Source organism: Pelodiscus sinensis, chromosome 21, assembly GCF_052426305.1.
Source record: "Pelodiscus sinensis isolate ZL-2025 chromosome 21, ASM5242630v1, whole genome shotgun sequence".
NCBI classification, from domain to species: Eukaryota; Metazoa; Chordata; order Testudines; family Trionychidae; genus Pelodiscus; species Pelodiscus sinensis.
In genome coordinates, this window is record NC_143072.1 from 25,093,319 (window position 1) to 25,114,617 (window position 21,299).

At 40.5% G+C, this 21,299-nt stretch overlaps 1 protein-coding gene across 15 annotated transcripts in view; it reads left to right on the forward strand.

Moving 5' to 3' along the window:
- NCOR1 (nuclear receptor corepressor 1) overlaps window positions 1–21,299 on the forward strand; it is a 113,118-nt gene that overhangs the window by 57,783 nt on the left and 34,036 nt on the right. For all 15 annotated transcript variants that reach the window (XM_075904320.2, XM_075904332.2, XM_075904319.2 and 12 more), the window contains 8 exons: window positions 4,212–4,274; window positions 8,585–8,724; window positions 9,539–9,665; window positions 12,196–12,748; window positions 16,659–16,788; window positions 17,135–17,330; window positions 18,639–18,812; window positions 20,420–20,580. In XM_075904320.2, the coding sequence (XP_075760435.2) occupies window positions 4,212–4,274; window positions 8,585–8,724; window positions 9,539–9,665; window positions 12,196–12,748; window positions 16,659–16,788; window positions 17,135–17,330; window positions 18,639–18,812; window positions 20,420–20,580 (1,544 nt within the window). The remainder of the gene's footprint in view (window positions 1–4,211; window positions 4,275–8,584; window positions 8,725–9,538; window positions 9,666–12,195; window positions 12,749–16,658; window positions 16,789–17,134; window positions 17,331–18,638; window positions 18,813–20,419; window positions 20,581–21,299) is intronic.

Sequence of the window (21,299 nt, forward strand, 5' to 3'; positions counted from 1 at the left end):
ATTTAGATCCAATTGCAGAACCTAGCCCTAGATGTTACTAACAAGCAACTTAGTCCTGGAATTTGATTTACCACAATATTTATTGTCTTGAATGGATCTCTGGTTGATTTTGTTTAAGTCATTATGAAGCTAAGGAATATTCTGTGAAGTATTATTTTAGTGGCGCATACCAGTAAACAGGATACAGTCTCTTGCTGCTGGTTGCTTTCCTAGAGGCGCGCACGTCCCTATTGCTGATGCAGAAACAAGGAAGTGAAGGAAACAGAGCCGCACTGGCATCTGCATTAGAAATATAGTAATTAACCAAGAAAGCATTTAAGTAAGGTGACAGCTGTCAGTAAATGGCACTATTCTATTACCTGAGCTTTCTCTCCCCAGAGGTCAAACTGAGCTCTGTTCTCTAGCTTGCAAGTAGTATTCACAGTACAAAAGTACCAATAACTAGGGTAAGAATCTCTTCTCCCCCCCCCCCCCCCCATTATTTCGAACTGCCTGCTGTTGGTGGCAGCTGAGTGCACCAGTATTCTACTGATTTGGTCTGTTAAGAGTTTTTAAGCAAAGCTTTCTCTGGTTATTGCTCAAGGAGTCTGAGCCTCCTGAAAGAGCACTATAAAAGAAGTGCTCATTAAATTGTAGACATCAAAGATTGCCATGTGCATTTATCTCAGCAGGTATGACCTCCTTTTTGTTTCCATGTTCTCAAACTAGGACAAGTATAATCTTTAAATATTTTTTGCAGTTTTATGAAAACCCGCATTTGAAAGCTTTTGAGTGGATTGAATACTTATGCTGCCCTATCCATGTTACCTACCTTTTATTTTGCTGATTCCTGTTCGCTGATAATGCTTTCTGTACTATGCACAATGACAGATGAAAAACAAGGATAAATTGGGGGGGGAATGAGGGGTTTCTTTTCTTTGGAGAGGCTGAGCTGTCTGCAAAGTCTGAACATTGTTCAGAACAATATTAAACCAGAGTGACACCAAATCCAGAGAGAAAGCAGAGGGAGAATATTTTGCCCTTTTAATTGTTTGTGTTTTGTCTCCTGAATGGGTGTGTGGTGTACTACTACCAGGATTTTTTTAAACTTTTATTCATATTTCTTTGCTTATGATTGTCCAGATGAGTGTAGGAAATTGATATGCTGGAAATGAGTATAGGAGAAGAGGCTTCAGGATGCTAAGTAATTAGCTTTTTTACTCTCTTCCACAGAATCATAGAACACTAGAACTGGAAGGGACCTTGAGAGGCCATCAAGTCTAGTCCCCTGCCCTCAGGGCAGGACCCAGTACCATCTAGACCATCCCTGATAGTTGTCTATCTAACCTGCTCTTAAATATCTCCTGAGATGGAGATTCCGCAACCTCCCTAGGCAATTTATTCCAGTGTCAGGAAGTTTTTCCTAATGTCCAATTTAAACCTCCCTTGCTGCAGTTTAAGTCCATTGCTGCTTGTCCTATCCTCAGAGGCCAAGGAGAGCAATTTTTCTTCCTCTTCCTTGTGACACCCTTTTAGATATTTGAAAACCGCTCTCATGTCCCCTCTCAATCTTCTCTTTTGTAAAGTAAACAAGCCCAATTCTTTCAGTCTTCTCTCATGTTCTCTAGGCCTTTAATCATTCTTGTTGCTCTTCTCTGGACTCTCTCCAATTTCTGCACATCTTTCTTGAAATGTGAAGTCAGTGGAATAGAATTACCTCAATAAAACAGCCCCTTAAATACTTTTGCATTTTGGGCTGTTTCTTTCTTTTTTAGTTTTTCTGTTTTTTTCAGTCTGTGGTGTTTTGCAATACTTTCCATTTTTTCTGTTTGGCTAGTATACAATAGTGTGTTTTTGTTAGAGCCTGCAAATAGACTTACAGTAGAAGTCTGAGAGAATATTATTCTGCAACATTACAGTCAGCAACGTTTTACATATAAATGTTTTAAAGGCTCTGACGGGATTTTTGTAGAGCCTATGTGAAAAATACAAAATTTCCTTTTAAGGAAGGTGCCTATCTGCTTTCACTAAAATTGTCCTTTTTCTAAAAATCAGCTGTGGAATATATTAAAATAAATGTAATGCTTAATTAGTGTAGCTTATCTCAGAATCTCAATTAACTTTAAAAAATGGGTATGATCACCATTTTATAAACTTCACTTGAGGTATGAAAAGGAGGCACAGAACTCTTTTCACTTACCCAAGGTCACACATCAAATAGGGGAGGTAGGGCTAGAGAGTCCTTAAAGGACCTTGCATGCTGTGTTTTATACATCTCTACAAAATATTAAAACCTAACATAATTGTAGGTTATCATATATATGTGGCACTAAAATAAAACAGTGGAGCTGAACACTTTTTTGCTTTTAAACATTTAGGCTCAGAGGTGTGTCTAGAGGGTTGGATGTTTTATTTTATGAAAGCAGTGAGATAGCGGGGTCTAGTGAAGTGACAGCCGGAACCTCTGGAGTTGTAATTTCAGCTCTGCTGCTGTCGCTGTACAGTCTGGACAGATCAGTTAATCTTGCTGCCTTATTTCCCTACTTGTAAAATGGGATTAACCATTTTGCAAGGGTGTTTTAAAGACCAGTTACATTTTCATAGGGCTGTAGCAAATGCTAAGGCAGTATTGAAGTGCCAGTTCTATTTGCATTTCTTAATATTTCTGTCTTTCAACTTCATGTAGCCTTTTAAGGTGAGCAGTGTGATTTAGTGCCTGGGAGTCAGGAGAAGTGTGTTCTGCATCTGGTTCTTGTACTGACCTGCTGTGTAATTCTGAAGTGAATCTTCTCGTGCTTCTGTTTCTCCCATGTATTAAATGGTGCTGGCTGTACTCTCCTTAATAAAACAAGAAATCCGAGCTTTCGGCCATACAGATAAGGTCTATAGAAGAGTTAAACATTTTTACAGGAATGATTTGCTTTTAAAAAAATTAAATGCAAATAGTCATTTGTCACCTTTGACTTCCACTGAGACTTGCGGGCAACCTATTTGTGTCAAGGCCATATTTTGTTTTTATTCCCAGCAGAACATTAATGTGACAGTTGGCGAATGCTGGAATTTAGAATGTTTCAAAGATTGTTTTCATTTATAACTTGAAATATTAGCAAACAATTGTGTGGGTTCTGTGTTTTCAGTGGTTATATTGAGTACCATGAATTGCATGAGGAATTAGTTTTGACTTCAAGAAGGCTTCTTCTGAGATGCTTTAATACATGACAATTTCCTGTTAGGCCTCTCCATAACTGTGTAACTGGACAGTTTATAGTTCCAGAATGTAAAGGACCAGTATGAACCTAGAAACTTGAATACAGGACTGGGAATCAGAAACTCCCAGATTCTTAGTGGCTCTGGATGTCACTTATGTGCGTTGTGACCTGTGGGCATATCATTTAACATCCTTCACCATCTGTAAAATGGAGATACTTATTTTCCCAACATCCAAATGATGTAAGCAAATTGCTCAGTGTTTGAAGTAAATTGGAGAGAATATTACATAAATGTATTATAGTGATTCTGTGGAGTGTAGCATAGTAAGGAAAATACTTTAGAATTTACAGATATGAGGAAAAAGGAGTTCCTACTTTCGGTGGAAATCTTCAGTGCTTTCAAAATACTAATACTCAAGAATTTTAGATATTGTTATTTTATGGTAAGTCCTGTTGGGTGGCTGGCTCTCTTGTACTATCAGGCAGACCAGAAAGTTATTTATGACAGCAAAAACTTACCTGTTTTAGTGACTAAGTGTACATGAACCTTTCAGAATAGCTCATTGGTGGTGTTTTCGTGAAATGTGCTATAAGAACTGTTTTCCCTACTGCAACATGGGACTTGAGTTTAGGGGGAAATGTAGTACATTATTTTTAGGAAGGTTGGGGAGCAAGTAGTATGCAAGATATCAGAGCGTGCTTTTCTTGAGCTGTTTATGTAAACTCATAACCTAGATAGGCCATATTCTGTTCTTCCACTTTACATAGGAATTTTCCAGGAATAAATACTTTGACCATGTGGGTTTGTAGACAAGTTCAGTCTTTAACATCTTGCTCTGAGAGCATGAAGACTCTGTTCCCACCTGTAACTTTGTCTAATAGAAACTGACCACCGCCTGTGGTCCTGGGCCGCTTTCCCAAATAGCTTGAACAGGCCTTAATGTAAACAGATTATGGGATGTGTGATTGGTGGATCCTGGTCTTTTCTCTGTCTGATGGGACTCCCTGTTTTTGCTATTTCAGCTTCTGCAGAGCCCGTGGAGACATCCCGCTGGACAGAAGAAGAAATGGAAATTGCTAAAAAAGGTAATCCTTCTAGAGCTTTGGTTTCATTTCTGGTTATGAATTAGTCTCTGCATGAATGAGGTGGGGAATCCCTTTCATTGTGCATTTGAAATGAGTTTTTTTCTTTGGTTGCTTGTGGATATCTGCTCCTGTCTTCTAAGCAAACATGGAAATTTAGATGTTTTTGTAGGATTCACCAATCTTTTGGAAAAGCTTAGTTTACAGCCGTGCCCATCAACAGTATGATAGAAGATGGTTTTATAGAACAGTCTCTATATAACTGACATTGATGTGTATGAATATTTGCATCTGTAATTTGCACAAAGTAACATCTTTTTGTAAATTACCATGAGAGAGATTCCTTTACGTATTTATCATAAATGTGAGTTTACATTGTAACTTGGCAAGGAATTCACATTTTAATATATTAAATGTTGTTGTGCATATAATTTGAACTCTAGTGAAGCTGAAAGTGATAGATATTAGCTACAACAGGAAGTCGTATTTTTAATTAGTATAATCAGGAGCTGGATGGATTTTTCCAAGAACTATTAATTCTCAGGGTTCTTTAGTGCTCTGTGCTAAAAATATACCACAAGAATTTGTAAGCTTTTTCTCTAGTTACAGCTGAAAAGGTTTGAATTCCACATAGAAAGTCTTCTAAATATACCATGGAAATACGATTTGTTTTACTATGTACACTTCCACGTTTAGAACTTGAATTGTTCTTAAGAGTCAGGTAAGCCTCTTGTGCTTGCCCAGGTTTATAGATGTTGCATAGCCCTCAAACTAAAATAAAAATTTGTGTGCTACTTAACACTGCCTAATACTAAGCACATCCTGTTTCTACTTCCTCCTTGCAAGTTATGTTCAAATTGTAAAAATAGAAAATGGGTTACGTAAAGTACCCTTTGCAGCCGATTTGAGTGCAACTGGAGTGCCTCTCCTTGCTGATATTTGCGCTCTCTGGTGTAACTACCAAACAAAAACATGTCAGCCTTTCACACCTGTTTGCTGTTTTCAGTCACGTGGTGATATTGTCCTTGTAGAGTTGTCACTTCATTTATACCTCTTGGCAGAGGTCTAGTTTGATGTAAAAGAGGACAGAAAAAACCTCTTTCCTAGTAAGAGCATTGGAAATCATTTAAAAGTTCTAGTTCAGTAACTTTAAAAAAAAATTCCTTAGTTACAAAACTTCCTAATAAATTAAACTGATTTCTTATGGGCTTTCTTACAGGAAAATTGATTTGCATAATCAAGAGTGGTCATTTGATCATTTAAAACTATATAAGAGACAAATGTGTTTTTGTCATTTCAAAAGTAGATATGTCTAGAATAAATTTTCTATTCAGAGAGGGGAAAAGGGAGAGGGGGAGGGGAAGGGGTGCTGTTTTTTGGCCAAGAATCCAGAGTCCAAGATTTTGAAAACATGCTGTCTTTAGTCTTAGATATTTTCTTTGTGTGGTGTCATTACAAAGGCAGCATATTCCAAATATTTATTTTCAGTTTACTTAGGAAATAGGAGATGATGTTAGAGACCTGGTGATTTTTGTTTGACATGTATTATAGACAGCTTCTACAGTCAACCTGACACTTATAATGGGGAGAAACAGTATATGCTCTAGCTTTTGACATCATAGTTGAATGAGCAACTGTTTATTTACTCTCTTTAATCCAGGGTTACTCAACTTTGGAAGCCTCAGGGGCCACAGTGATACTCACAGCACATGCCAAGGGGCTGCAACTTAAGTGTGGTTGCATATACATGCAAATTTATGCAAATAGTTTTCACACTGACAGGCATGAATACAAAGATTAAGGCAAGACTACACAATATGCAGGTCCCATTTAAGTCAGCTCTGCTGATATTAATAAAATGCAGTATTTACTTGGTTTCCACCCATATGACAGCACTTTTAATGGGCAATGACTGTTCAGGAATTTAACTACTAAAATTCATATCAACAGAAGACCATTATATTGACTACTTTTTTTGTTTTGGCTCCCACCCGAAGGCCGCGTGTTGAGCCTCGTGTAAATCCAAACCACACCATGAGCTGCAAACAAACAGGCCGCGGGTAGGCTGTTGAGTAGCCCTGCTTTAATCACTAGTACTTTTCAGATGATACTTAACGCTTTGTGGAATGATACCGTAAAAGGAAAATATGCTGCTTATAAGATTTAAATTTATTTTTAAATTTTACAATCTGAAATACTTCATAATACTTCATACTCTGTGTGAATTTCTTATCCTCTTTATCCTAACTACTGTGTGGTATGTGGTATTTACATATTTTCTCTAGGTGTGTATAGCAATATTGAATGTGGGACCAATAGTTTTACGTCCCGGGAAGAATTAGGTTAACCTAATAGGGATGGCAATGTGAGTCTATAGATAGGCTGCAGCACAGGGAATAAAACCTAGGTTTTATTTCTAGCTCTGCTACTGCTTCTCCGTGACCTTAGACATACTCTCAACCTCTTGCTACATTTCATTTTCAGTTTGAAAATGGAGGCTCTTCATTCATAAAGAGCTTTTGGAAGTACTGATGAGACCAGGGGTGGGCAATAATTTTTGCCTGGTGGCCACTTCAAAAAATTTTTTGAAGTAGCCCTGGGCCACCCTGGAAGGGGCAGGGCTTAAACAGCAAGGGGCGGGGCTACCCCTTGCCTCCCCTTCCCACTAGGCACCCATGCCCTCGAAGAGGCTTGGCACGCTCCCCCACCCTCAGGGCCTGGGAGCAGGGGAGCGCCCAGAGCCGCCTCCTGCCCTGCGAGGAGCACGTGACACTCTGAAGTGCCGTGGGCTACTTGCAGAGCAGGGCGAAGGAAGCTTCAGGCAGCTCCCCCCGCCCCCGGGCCCTGATTGGCCTGGGGGCGGGGAAACGTGCAAAGCCTCCTCCGCTCCCCTGCCCTTGTGAGCAGCGCGCAGCTTTGCATGCTTCCCCCCCTCCCCCAACCAATTAAGGCCTGGGGGTGGGGGAGCACCCAAAGCCTTCTCCACTCTGCTCCAGGGTGGAAGGAGGCTTTGTGTGCTCCCCCACCCCCAGACCCTAATTGGCTTGGGGGCAGGGGTGCCGCAGGGCCTCCACGGGCCGGATCCACCCGCTTGGCAGGTTGGATCCAGCCCACGGAGGCCCTTTTGCCAACCCTGGATGAGACCAACATATCATAGAATACCAGAAATGGAAGGGACCTCAAGGTCATCAAGTCCAGTCCCCTGCCCCCATTATACACTGGATGGGGAAAGCTTGAATTAAGAGCTTGAACCAAAGCAACTGAAGTCAGTGGACCTTATATCACACCATAAATGACCACTTGAGGAAACAAAATGGGGATTTTGCATCCAAAAATGTAGCCTTTCATTTTACTATTAAGTACCATACTAGCTTCTATTGTATTTTGTGCAAGTAATAAGTTAGTAGCATACCTTGTGCTTACTAGAAGAGCACACCTGCACCCTTTGCAAAGAAGCTTTTATTGCCCTTCTTGCAGCATGTAGTTGGATGTGGAATTCACTGCTACGGAAGGGTAGACTCAACTATTGTGACTCTAACTTATAATCAGTAGCCTGCTTAACTCCAAATATAGATAAGAATGAAATGTCATGTTTCAGTCTGACAGTTGGATTTGGTCAGGAATTGTTTGCCCTTTGTGCAGTGTTACAGCTACTCAAGTGAGGACACTATGAAGCTTTTACCTTCCTCTGCCAAAGAAAACATACTGGACTTGATAGCCAATAGTGTGATCTGTCATGGGAAACTTTATGTAGTGGTATTTTTATTTGGTGTGTTGCCAGAAAATTTGACTTAACTGTTTTCTTATGAAAGTTTAACAGAGTAGACTGTAGTAGGATGTTTCAGTAGTAGATGAAATGCGAAGTGTTCATAATATCCAAGTATTAAAATGGATGATGCCATTACAACAGCTGTTTAATCAGTGTCATCTGGAGAGGCAACTGTGAAGATACTTTTTTTTTTACAGCACTAGTAAATTCTTGCCTATTACATTTTTAATTTACAGTAAATCAAAAACCTAGCCACTGAGCACATGAAAAGAAAGATGCTGACTGGTTCTGTTTCAGACATCAGCAAAACCTTAGAAAATAAAAGCATCTTACTACGCCTTAAGAAGCAGAGGCCGTTTTCCATCTGTTGGGTAATGGTTCATTATTGAACCAAATCATTTTAAGGACTGTGTGATTTACCCTATTTTCATGCTTCTGGGTTTGTCAGACCTTTTAAAGTGGAATTTGTATGTGGTTAACTTGATTTCTTATTAGTCTGATTATTTTGCATGGTAAATAGTAAGCTTGCATTTTGTTTGAACAGGGTTAGTGGAACATGGTCGCAACTGGGCTGCAATAGCCAAAATGGTTGGAACTAAAAGCGAAGCTCAGTGTAAAAACTTCTACTTCAACTATAAGAGGAGACATAACCTGGACAATCTCCTTCAACAGCACAAACAGAAAGTGAGTAGATTAAACAATTTTTGGATAAATTGGGATTGATGTAAAGTTAGGCATTGAGGCTCACAAGATAAACTTCTTCAGCTCCCCGTTTTGTTTGTTTACCTATTTTTGCTCTGCAACAGATACCTTCTAGCACTCGGGGCTGCTTTTCATTGCCCCTACAGTGAAACAGCTTAGAGTTATTGGTTGCTTTACATTTAAAGGTCAGTAATAGTAGTATTTTGCATTTTTGGTCAAATATATTTCCTCCTGAAGAATTCCAAAGTGTTTTGCAAACTCATCTGTATCGAGGGTTTTCATCCACAATGTGAAAGTCTTTGGATTGAAGCTGCTAACATCAACAGTATCAAACAGGTTAGGATAGTTAGTGAAACATCAGCAACCAAATGTTTCTGCACATGGAGCCAAAATAAAACACCAAAGATGGATTTCCCAAAGCACAATGCTGGTCTAGCTTAAGTCAGTATCAATGGGAGTAGTTTGACTTAATTGGGAGCAGAGTTAGGCAGGTGCTTACAGCTTTGGAAAATGAGTGGCACAGTGACAGAGTGGGAGTTAACAAGGGAAATAACTGCTGATTCTGGGTGTGTCTTGAAATCTTTTTTTGTGCCTTTGGCAATACTGTATTCCTTTTTGGCCCCCTGCAGTACTGCCTGAGTTCAATCAAAGTGTAAATCAGTGCAGAAAGAAATGCCATTGCTAAGTAGAGCATTCTTTAACTTCTGAATCTGATATAAAATGGAGAGAGACTGCATTTAAAATAAGACAATGGAAGTTTTCAAGAAGTAGCAAATCTTAATTCTTTCTGTTGTAGTCTTCACGGAGGCCTCGTGAGGAGCGGGATGTATCACAATGTGAAAGTGTGGCATCGACTGTTTCTGCACAGGAGGATGAAGATATTGAAGCATCCAATGAAGAGGAGAATCCAGAAGACAGTGAGGGTAATTATTGACATGTCAGAATAGGTTCTGAAGGAAATCCCTCCTAGCACTAAAATGATCCACCATTGTGATATTTGATCACCTGCAGAAGTTGTCATGATGATTAAAAAGTTGCATTCCGTTTAATTAAATTCGTCTAGGGGAGTTTTCAGACTTTCTGTCAGGTTGATGTTTAGCAAGTAGGATTACTATATCTGTGTCTGAATAAACTGAAGTCCAAAGCTGACTGTCAAGTGTTACAAAGGGATTTCCCAAAATTAGGTCACCGGGCAACAAAATGGCTGATGAAATTCAATATTGATAAGTGCAAAGTAATGTATGATGGAAAACACAATCCCAATAGTACATACAAAATAAGAGAATCTAAATTAGCTACTACCACTCATATCTAGGAATTATTGCTCTGAAAACATCCAGTGTGCAGCAGTAGTCAAAAACACTAATAATGTTAAGAATGTTTAGGAAAGGGGATAGATTATACTGTAAAACAGAAAATATCATCATGTGAGTATATAAATCCATGGTATGCCCACACCTTGAATAATGCATGCAGTTCTGATTGCCTCATCTCAAAAATATATTATTAGAATTGGAAAAAGTACAGGGAAGAGCAGCAAAAATGATTAGATGTGTGGCACCTCTTCTAGAGGAGGAGAGATTAAAAGACACTGTTCATCTTGGAGAATGATGACTAAGGAGCAATGTAATAAAATCACATACGAAGACCCAGAGATGACCCAGTGGAATTACAGTAGGTTTAAAATAGGCGTAAGGACATACGTGCAACACACAGTCAGTCTGTAGAACTTGTTGCCATGGAATGTTGTGATGACAAAAACGATAACTTGGTTAAAAAAAGAGAGAAGTTTGTGGAGGATAGGACCATCAGTTTGTATTAGCTACAATAATTAGGGACATAATCTCATGCTCTGGGTGTCCCTAATCTGTCAGAAGATGGGACTGGACAATAAGAATATAGATCACTCTAAATTACCCTGCTAGTCATTCTCTGAAAACATCTGACACTGGCCACTATTGGAAGACAGGAGACTGGTGTACATCAGTGTTCCCTCTAACTTTTCGCACCACGGGCAGAATGAATTTTATGTGCACCAATATGGAGGTGACGTGTGATGCATCACCTTCATGTTGATGCATATAACAACGGTGTGAGGGATTCTGAGTTTGGGAGGGGGCTCAGGCCTAGGGAAGAGGTTTGGGGTGCAAAGGTGTAAAGGCTCTGGCTGAGGAAGCAGGTGCTAGGATGGGCAGCTCAGGACTGAGACAGGGTGTGGGGGTAGAGTGGTGTGAGGGCTCCAGGTAGGAGGTGCAGGCTATATGGAGAGGCTGGGTTGAGGGGTTTGGAGTTAAGGAGAGTGCTCTGGGGCTACCAAGAGAAGAGAAGGACCCCCCCCGCTCTTTCGCCATGCAGCAGCAGCAGCACCTGGGCTGAGGGAGAAAGAAAGGCAAACAAGGTTGGTCAGTTAAATTGATGACTCTTCAAATTTTGCCCCCATCCATGTTTTTAATCTAACACAGAAAAGACCCTTTTAATGAATTATTCAGTAAAACTTGTGGAGTTCCTTTGCTTTGTGGTTCTGTGTAAGCACAGACATTCATTTTGTCAGGCATATAGTTCTATACACAATGGTTACATAAGTAAAATGACAATGGAGAGAACCTAAACCTTTCAGTTAACTGGAAGGCTGTACAGTGTTCTGCCTACTTTGCACTAGACATCAGTTGAATAGGAAAGGCACGTAACATCCTTAACATCATCACAAGCTTTTGTTGTTTTATTTCTGAACTATTTCCTGTAAAAATGTTTTTTACACCAGTGATTGCGATCATAAAATAAGACTTCTGAATATAATCTGTTGTGCTATATTATGTAGTTCTGGTGTTCTCTTGGCATTTAGAGCTTAATATAATTTTTTTATTAATTGTTAGGCAATTTTACCATACGATTCCATTTTACATTTCTCTTGGAAAGTGACTGAAGTGCAAGCATTTATTTTAAATGCTACAAAATATTCTTGCTCTAGGTAGAAAACCCTAGTTTCTCACTAGCTGTGAAGCATGGCGTTGTTTTCTGAAAATTGGTCAGCTCTCTGTATGAAAGCCAATAGCACACTTTTCATATAGCATCCTTTTTTTCAGTGGCTGGATTCCAATTTTAGAAGTGTATCAGCTCTTCAAATTCTTCATTTCAAGTGTCTAGCCTGTTGACTAATACCTAAAGTTAAAATATGTTTTGAAAGAGAGATTTCTGAGATGCAATACATCTGTATAGTTTGTGTTTGTGCATGAGTTGCTTCCAGTGCTTGCAAATGATGAAAAGCTTCCCATGTTAAGTCAGCATTTGCATTAGGTGTGAAACTAGGTGGTGAATGATTTTTTTGTAGTCTTATTTGTACTGTGGGACACTTAGTATATTTGTGGGTACTGTAAGACTAGAGCAGTTGTTCGCTGTCCAGGTAGAGCTTGTTAATTATATTCTGAGTGTTGATGCAAGAACAATGTCTTTCAGGTGCTGAAAATAGTTCAGATACAGAGAGTGCTCCATCTCCTTCACTGGTGGAAGCTGTCAAACCCAGTGAAGAGGCTACATCGGAGAGCTCTGCTTCTAGGATAACCACTGAGACATCAACAGAACAGGAATCTGCCATTAAAACCGTGCCTAATGCATCTCCCTCCTCGGCAGGCCAAAGTACACAAACAGCTGAAAGTCAGAACACTGAGCTCCAAGTTAAGGAAGAAATTAATGAGGCAGAGGAACCAATGGAGATGGACAATAGAAGCCAGTCTGCTGAAGTTAAGCCTGTGCTCAGCCTTCCGGTGCATACCAAAGTAGAACCTGTAGATGCTGAAATGAGGTTACCAGAGAATATTCAAGTGAAAGTAGAGAGTGATACCAAAGAGAAGGATCTGGAGAAACCCAAGGAAAAGTCAGAACCTGAGGAAATGGACTTCAGCCTGCCACAGCAGACTAATACAGCAAGACCAGAGCCGCCTTCAGACAATGATTCCAGTGCTACTTGTAGCGCTGATGAGGATGTTGACGGAGAACCCGAAAGACAAAGGTGAGTTGAATCACTTGGTTATGAGAGAGAGACATTACATTACCCTTTGAGAGAAGGTGAGTGAGGTGGGGGGAGGAGGGAGTGTGCGCGCACGCATGTCATAAATATATATAAAAATTTATCTAGTGGACCAAATCCTACTTGGGATGTTTGTGACAAAAGATACTGAACTAGATAGTGCTCTTTTTTTTAAAAAAAAAAAATCCTTCTATGTAACTGGAAGACGTTCCAGCAAAGTATGGAACACTGTGTGTGTTTTACCACTTTCACGCAACGCTGTGGTTTGAACGTTGCGATTTTTAGCATAATATATTTTGTAGCTTAAACATTAAAACTCAGTTTTCAAATGGTTTAGTTGGAGCCATGTTCTTCTGAATTCTGCTTTCCAGTTTTATAAGTGGTGATGCTGCTTGATTTTGCAAGTAGTATGCACTCTTGCAGGGAAAGGAGCTTCCAGAAAGGAAGGTGCATTCTCTCTCAAAAAGTAGTCTTAATAATTAAATGCATACTGGTCCCTGATCTAACAGGTATCATCTGAAGAATGGTTGTACCCATGAAAGCTCATGATACCATCTTCATTTTTTGTTTGTCTCTAAGTTGCTGCAGGATTATTTGTTGTTGAAATTTTTTTCAGTTAGACTAACATGGCTACCCCTCTGAAACTTCTGATCTAGCAGTATGTCCCAAAACTAGGGATGTAATAGTATAGTCAGTTAACCGATTAATAGATAAGCAAAAGCTTATAGGTTAACGCTATAGACTACACGCATTTCCTTCTCCCCACCTTTGCCAGTAAATTTTTTAGCAGGCTGACCAGCAGCCCAGCTGAGTTCTGGCTCGCACCTGGTCCAGAACCTACTCCTGCTGCGGCTCTGCATTTAAAGTGTATTAGCAGCCAGGCAGGCAGGTAGCCTGGCTCAGTTCCAGCTCAGACCCACCTTAGACAGAGGCTGCTGTCACCCTGCACTGCTGCCTCTATCAGTCAGGAGCACTGAGCAACAGGCAGCTGGTCCATAACGAGGAGTTGGTTTTTAAACTGGCTCCCCTCGTGGACCAGCTCCCACCTGACACCCTGCACTACTGCTTGTGATACAGCGGCTGCCGGCCCCGCCTCTGGGGGCTATAGAATAGTTGACTAACTGATAAGAATTCATGAGGTTACTCAACTATTCAATTAACCGATTATGTGCATGTTGAGCGTTTTTTGGAAAAGATTGCACCTTATTGAAAACAATCAGAAACATTTTCCAAAGCATCACAAATTGCCACATTTTCTTATAAGTCTCCATGATATGTAATCCTGTGTCCTTCCAAGGATTGTAGAGAAACTAGTATTGTGCCAAGATTTTCTGGTACAAGTGTGGTAATTTGGAAAGTCTGTCCCAAACCTGTCTAAGAAAATTGAAGAGAATTCTCATTTTAGTTGAATAGCAAAGTGGTTTTATATGGAGATATACCTATCTCATAGAGCTGGAAGGGACCTTGAGAGGTCAAGTCCAGTCCCCTGCCCTCATGGCAGGACCAAGTACCATCCCTGACAGATTTGCTCCAGATCCCTAAATGGCCCCCTCAAGGATTGAACTCACAACCCTGGGCTTAGCAGGCCAATGCTCAAAGCACTGAGCTATTCCTCCCCCCATTGTCTTGATACAGAACATTTTGTACAGTGACACAAATCCAGAAAAAATATATTTTGAATGTCCTTTATTTGATAATGGGGAATGGACAGTTCATCTGTTATGTGGAGAGTCCCTGTTCATAAAAGAGATTATTCTGAGATATGCTAATATGTTACGGGTTACCTGAAGAAACAGAAACCCAGATTTTTCCCCTATTCTTTCTAAGCTACATAGAGTGATGTGTGATTAAAAACCTGTGTAGCTTAGAAAGCAATTGTGATATCTAACATCTGTCACGTTTGTTCTCAGATCCTCTCTCCTGGGAGAGATGTGTTCGGGGAATGTCTTGTTTTGGTAGGATTTTATTAAATGTACTTGTTTGCTATGTGTATTACCAGGGCTTGCCGAGCAGTGGCGAGCCCCGCTCGCCAGCCGCGCGGTTCTGTGCTCTGCGCATGCGCAGATCGCTCTGCGCCAGCTCTTCCAGGGTGTAATCTACTCGCCTGGCGAGTAGATTACATTGTTTGTCAAGCCCTGTGTATTACATTAAAGAAAGCAAGGTTGAGAGTGGAGCCTTGGAGTGTAAGGTGGCGATGTTTGGTGTCTTGGACTGGTCTCCAAGAAAACTGTCTCCTGCACAGACAAGCTTTACACTTTTTTGTAGAGAATTCTCTGGTGTGGGAGGATTGACATTGTTGACCACAATCTTCTAGATATCCTGAGCCCAGGCCATGAGTCCTTTGAAGAATGATGACTGAGCAAAACCTTCAGTTTAGATAAAAATTCTGTGGGAAGCCAGTATAGGGAGTAGAGGACCTATCTGAGGTTGCCTGAGTTGCTAAGGAGACAGGTTGCACTTTTAGCTGGAGTTTGCTAAATGCAGATGTCTTCATGCCTAGGTATATTCATGGCTTTGATCCAGTGAAGAAGTGATAAATGTAAATAATTAACCCTGACTCATTGTCCACCAGGATGGGACAGAGCCTCTTAGCCAGCTGGAGATGATAGAAAGCATTATTTCTGAAAGCTGTTATGTGGAAGCTTAGCGTTCATGAGGAATCAAACCTCAGACCTAGACTATGGACTGAATTGACCAATGGTGGATGTGTACTTTCAATCAAAGGAAACTGCACTGTGACTGGAAACTCTTAATTGCTTTCCTTTATCTGCCAGCATCACCTCTGTCTTGCTCAGGTGCAGCTTTAACCAGATGTTGTTCATCTGTGAGCTGATCTTTTCTAAGCATCAGGCCGTTTTGGTGGTAGCAGTTTGATCTCAAGTTGTGAAAGATAGGTAGAGATGTGTGTCTGAAAAAACAGGAGGTGTGAAAACCGGTGAAGGGTGATTTGCAAATACACTAGACAGGATTTAATTAATACTGTGATACCTGATGCAAAAAAAATCTCAAATAGGATTTGCGGTAAGTATTGTCACAATTTATTGGAAAACTCTGTTGCTTCCCACATCCTTTGAACTGGTAAGTAGTCTTAACGTGCATAGGAGTCATCCTATACTTGGTTGTTCAGACTAGTTGAACACAAGTGGTGATACAGCACTTCTTGCTCTGAATTGAGCAAAATATACTAGGACACTTTTATTCCTCTGAGAATTGAGCTGGTCTACCACAGTCCTGATCAAACCTCTCTACGCTTTATAATTTGTTGATGCATTTTATAGTGGAAGTTCTATCCTGTTAAATAGGTTTTTCTCTTCGTTTTGTTGATTTCACAGCAGATATTTGTGTGGTGAAAGGCTTTCCATAAAAGTCCTGCAAGTTCCAAGAATTTCAAAATGTGGGACAAGATAGTTTTTATAGTCTTCTGGAGTAAGGCCAGGGAGGCTTTATCCCTGAAAATACATAAAACGAACCCAGACACACAATTGGAAAAATGGAGAGGACAAGAATATGACATGACTTCTTTTTAAACTGTCACCATTTTATTTCACTCAACTAAATAAATGAACAGACAAGTTCTTAATAATGCTGCACAATTAAGAAATTTAAATTGGAACATAAGCAAACTTACTGGAATGTTGCCTTCTGCTTTGTTCTGGTCTCGTGTGCATTGTACTGTGTGCTATTTTGATGTAGGGAAAGTTGTATTCTTTGAGTGGTTGCAGCGCATATTCCACTCAGATTTAGTCTAGTAGGTATTCATGCAACTTTTTGCCCTACTTGTGCTTTGCTTTTCAGTTGTTTAAATCCGTAAAAGAGCGTTTCTGTTTGTGAGCCTAACAAGATCTTGTTTTAATTTTCTGCTCTCCTTTCCCCTCCATCTCTCCTTCTCCAGAATCTTCACTATGGATTCAAAGCCGTCACTGTTAAACCCTACTGGGTCTATCCTAGTATCTTCCACAATAAAACAAGGGCCGATGGACTTACAACAACTTCACCACCGAGCTGCTGTCATACCACCTATGGTACGTTCTTAATGTTGTTTAAAGCCGAATCTGCAGTAACCATAATTTAATGTAACATTTTGTTACTAGTCACGTAAAGTCTGACTTGTTTCTTTGTCTTACCACTGTGAGTTTGACAACTTTTCAGATTGTGAATGAGTTTAAATTGCAGTAATAAATGCAGAACAATTAGCTTTAAAAGTGCCTGGAAAAGTTCTGATGCTGCCTTCAAAATATATAAAAGTAGATTTCCTTCTTTGATGTGGTGCCACTAGAGATGAGTTAGTCATCAAAAGGCTGCTTGCTAAATCTTGGTATATCTGCAATATGTAATATATAGAGGTGGACTTATTTTCTTCCCTTTTAGGTCTCTTGTAGCCCATGTAATGTACCTATTGGAACACCCATGAGTGGTTACGCTCTGTATCAGCGGCACATTAAAGCTATGCATGAGTCAGCATTGCTGGAGGAGCAGCGCCAGAGGCAGGAACATATCGATATGGAGTATAGAAGTTCTGCAAGCCCGTGTGGCACCTCCAAGAGCCCTAGTATTGAGTGGGAAGGTAGGCAATATCTCTCTTGAAAATTCAGGAATTAAGCAACCCTACATATTGAAACAAAGGTCAACTTCTAGATCATAAGCTACAGAAATCAATTCTAGGACTCTGCTAGACCCTCTGCTAATGTTTTGTCTTAGTGTACGTTGATCACCAGTGTCCTGGAATAGGGTTTCCTACCGTAACTAGCAAGCAAATTACAAACTGCCTTGCAGTGCCTCATATGTAGTTGTGTGAAGAGAAAAAGGCATCTTGCTGGAAACCCTTCTCTAGTTATGGATGGATGTACCAAGACCCTAGTACTGCGGAAAGGAAGGAAACTAGTCTAGCATTTAAGATGGTGGATGCAGTGATGCTAAGTTATGCAGTGATGCTGTTATCTGGTCCCTTTGTGTTTTGAGAGTCAGTGATAAAATCTCTTCCAGTCTTGTACATCCAGAGGTGACCCAACTTAGATCCTTAAATCAAACTACTTGAGTTAACCTGTTGAGAGCAAGAGAGAGAAGCTGTGTGAGGTATTATACCACAATTTCTGTTGGTGAAAGAGGCTTGAGTTATTCTGGTACTGTTTGTTTTTAATTTAATTACGCTTGAAAGCTTTGTCTGCATCTATGAAAATTGGCATTATAAAGTATAGAGTGAATAATTTTATTGAAATAAATTGAAACCGGCGAGAGGATGAATCTTTCGTTTAACTTCTCCCATAGGAAAAAATGTGCATAACATCACAATCTTCTTTGCCAGCTTTTTTCGTGCTCCAGTAATAAAATTATGTAACTTAAAATTATGATTGTGCCAAGGTCAGTTGTTCAGTGATGTTCAGCTCTATATGTATAAATCTGAATCTGGAAGACTCAAAAGGCTACAGAATTAAACACACACTCAGTTTGTAGGGATTGCCAAAAAGCTGTCGGAAATCTGTACACTTGTGGCTTCATATGCAAAACTGTCTGAAGTCTCAGTAATTTCTGATTGAAAGACACTTACTTATCTTGAATCCCTCCAAACATTTTTCTCTTGGGATGAAGGGAAACTACTCTGGAAGCTCCCTTTATTCCAGGATGGGAAGAAGGCCTTTAGTTAGCTGTGAAGTCTTCACGTGCTTCAGTGCTGTGATTAAGTAGTATTGTGCATGGAACTCTTTAGTTATGTAATTGAAGCAGCACTATTGGAATTGAAGCTCTTAAACTCCTCACAGGAATGCACTTGACTTTAGCATCGATGGTCTTGTTGCATGGTGGTTGTTATCTGGTTCTTTTCATGCTATTTTAATACAGGGTGGTTCTCTCATTCTGATAACCTTAACTTTTATAGGAAAACCAGTTGCTTATATGCCTTACGTTGAGGTTAAACGGGCAATGGAGCAGGAAGCTCAAGTGCAAAACACAGCAGCAAGGTCGGCATCGCCGTACAGGCTATCTCCAAGAGAAGTCAGTAAAGCTTCCCCCCAGCCTGATATGAATGCAGCTCGCTATAGTGTCCCACCAGGTAAATATTATCTGTTTTACATAATGGCCATTGGCTGGCTACCTTTCTAGGTTACACTTCCATGATTTAATGTCATTAAACTCTCTTTAAAGGCTTATTTGCACTAATGAAAGATAAATGGCTTTTTTGTAAATAGACTTCTTTTGGAATTCTCCAGTCACAGAGAACGTTTGCGCTCATGTTTGTGCTCATTTTGCATCAGCTGGTTCTTTTTTTCCTAATGTGTATTTTATTAACCAAATATGAAATCTTATGGCTTTGGGGCTTTGAAATTTATTAGAGCTCCAGCACGGTGCCAAAATGACACATGAGGATTTTAATTTAACTTACAAAGATAATTATCCAATATGATATGAGTGGAGGAAGGAAAGTAGAACCTGTTATAAGGTACATTAGTACCTGTTGAAAGTGTTTTTTAATAGGCTGTAGCCCAGTGGTCACCAACCAGTAGATCTTGGAGCCTCAGACAGATGATCCTGACAGGTTTGGCCAAGAGGCTATCAAGTGCTGGCACTTCAGCTGCCTCCTCCCCCCACTGCTGCTCATCTCCTGCTCTTTGACTTGGAGCTGCCCGTCCCCCGGGGAGCCTCCTGCTTGCTGGGCAGGGAAGGAAGAGGAGGGGGCAAATGTCAAGGTGCCCCGCCCCCTCCCACTATGTATCGTATCTCCACAGAACAGAGAGGGGGCACCACAGGACTTGGGTGGGAGTTTGCTGGCTGCTTTAGGGAGTGGGCCTGGGCAGGAGTGAGCTTGCCTGAGTCCCACTGCACCACCAACCAGGAGCCACCAGCAGTGCCCAACTGGAGTCCACATCCCAAACTTCTACCCCAGTCATGAACCCCCTCCTGCACCCCAAATCCCTGCTCTAGCACCCCTGTATCCAAATGCCACCCCAGAGCCTGCACCTAGAATCCTCTCCTACATTCCAACTGCCTGCCCCAAGCTCAGCTCAGAGCCGCGCTCAAACTCCAGATCCCTTAATCCAAGACCAGAGCCTGCACCCTAACTCTCTGCCCCAGGCTGATGAAAGTACGGCGGGGCAAGGGTATTTATATTTGAGGTATATCTTGAATTGCACTTAAATTCAAAAAGTGATCTCGTGCTCAAAAAGGTAGGAGACCACTGCTCTAGCCGTTATGTCAACTACAGAAAAATAATTCAATCCAGAAATATGTAACTTTTGTTATCACAGTTCTTTCTTTCCCAGAATGTGATGTCTGACCATAATAGATGACAAACTAAGGGAAGACTAAATTAAAACCAAATCTAATCAAGTATTAACAAAAATAATTGTGGAGGGGGAAAACCCTTCGTGGTGAACTTTGTCCGCTTTGGTTGAAATTTTCAATTTCAAAGTTTTTAAAATGCTGATATTGCCATTTATTTTTGTACTTTTAACAAGTTTAATTTCCACAGAATTTAAATATATACACCATAAAGATTTGCAGAGGGAAAATCTATCTAAAATGTTTTAGGACATATTACTAAGCAGTTCTTGTACACTGTAAGATGAAGAATTTCACTTGTTTCTATTTTTCAGTTATTTATATAGTGAATAATAGCACCAGAAATGTGCCCTATAGTTTAACAAGCTTTTTCTTTAAAAGTTCTCCAGCCTGCTCCTCATCAAGTAATAACAAATATACCTGAAGGTGTCCGGCTCCCAACAACCCGGCCAACCAGACCACCACCTCCACTCATTCCATCCTCCAAAACTACTATGCCATCAGAAAAACCATCATTCATTATGGGAGGCTCAATCTCACAAGTAAGAGAATGTTACTTAACAGTTTAATGTTTTTCTCCTGTTACTCTATCAGATCCAACTTTATTTCCCAAGCACGGTGTTTATTCTTTTCCTATGTAAGTGTTAACCCTAACCTACCAGAAACCCAATGGAGCAGATTATAGTCCTTATCTTTAATAGAAAGAGTTGGCTAGGATCTGTAACCTCCCTAAAGACAAGAACTGTGGGGTTCTGCACTGTAGAACTCTGCAGACTGCATTTGGCCATCATTTCTGTGCGTATGTCTACACTAGCTCGCTAGTTTGAGCTAGGTAGGGTAATGAGGGCAAGCGGAGTTGCAAATGAAGCCCGGAATTTAAATATCCCGGGCTTCATTTGCATGTTCCCAGGCGCCGCCATTTTTAAATCCCCCTTAGTCCGAACTCCGTGCCCGCGGCTACACGCGGCATGGAGTAGGTAGTTTGAATTAAAGATCCTAATGAGAAGTAACGGTAGTTCGAATTAGGATCTTTAATTCAAACTACGTAGTCCGTGCTGCTTGTAGCCGCGGGCATGGAGTTCGGACTAAGGGGGATTTAAAAATGGTGGCGCCCGGGATATTTAAATCCCGGGCTTCATTTGCAACTCCGCTTGCCATCATTACCCTACCTAGCTCAAACTAATGAGCTAGTGTAGACGCATCCTATAACTTTTAAGACAAGAGGCATCTGCACAAGTTCATTTATAGATAAGCCAGTGTT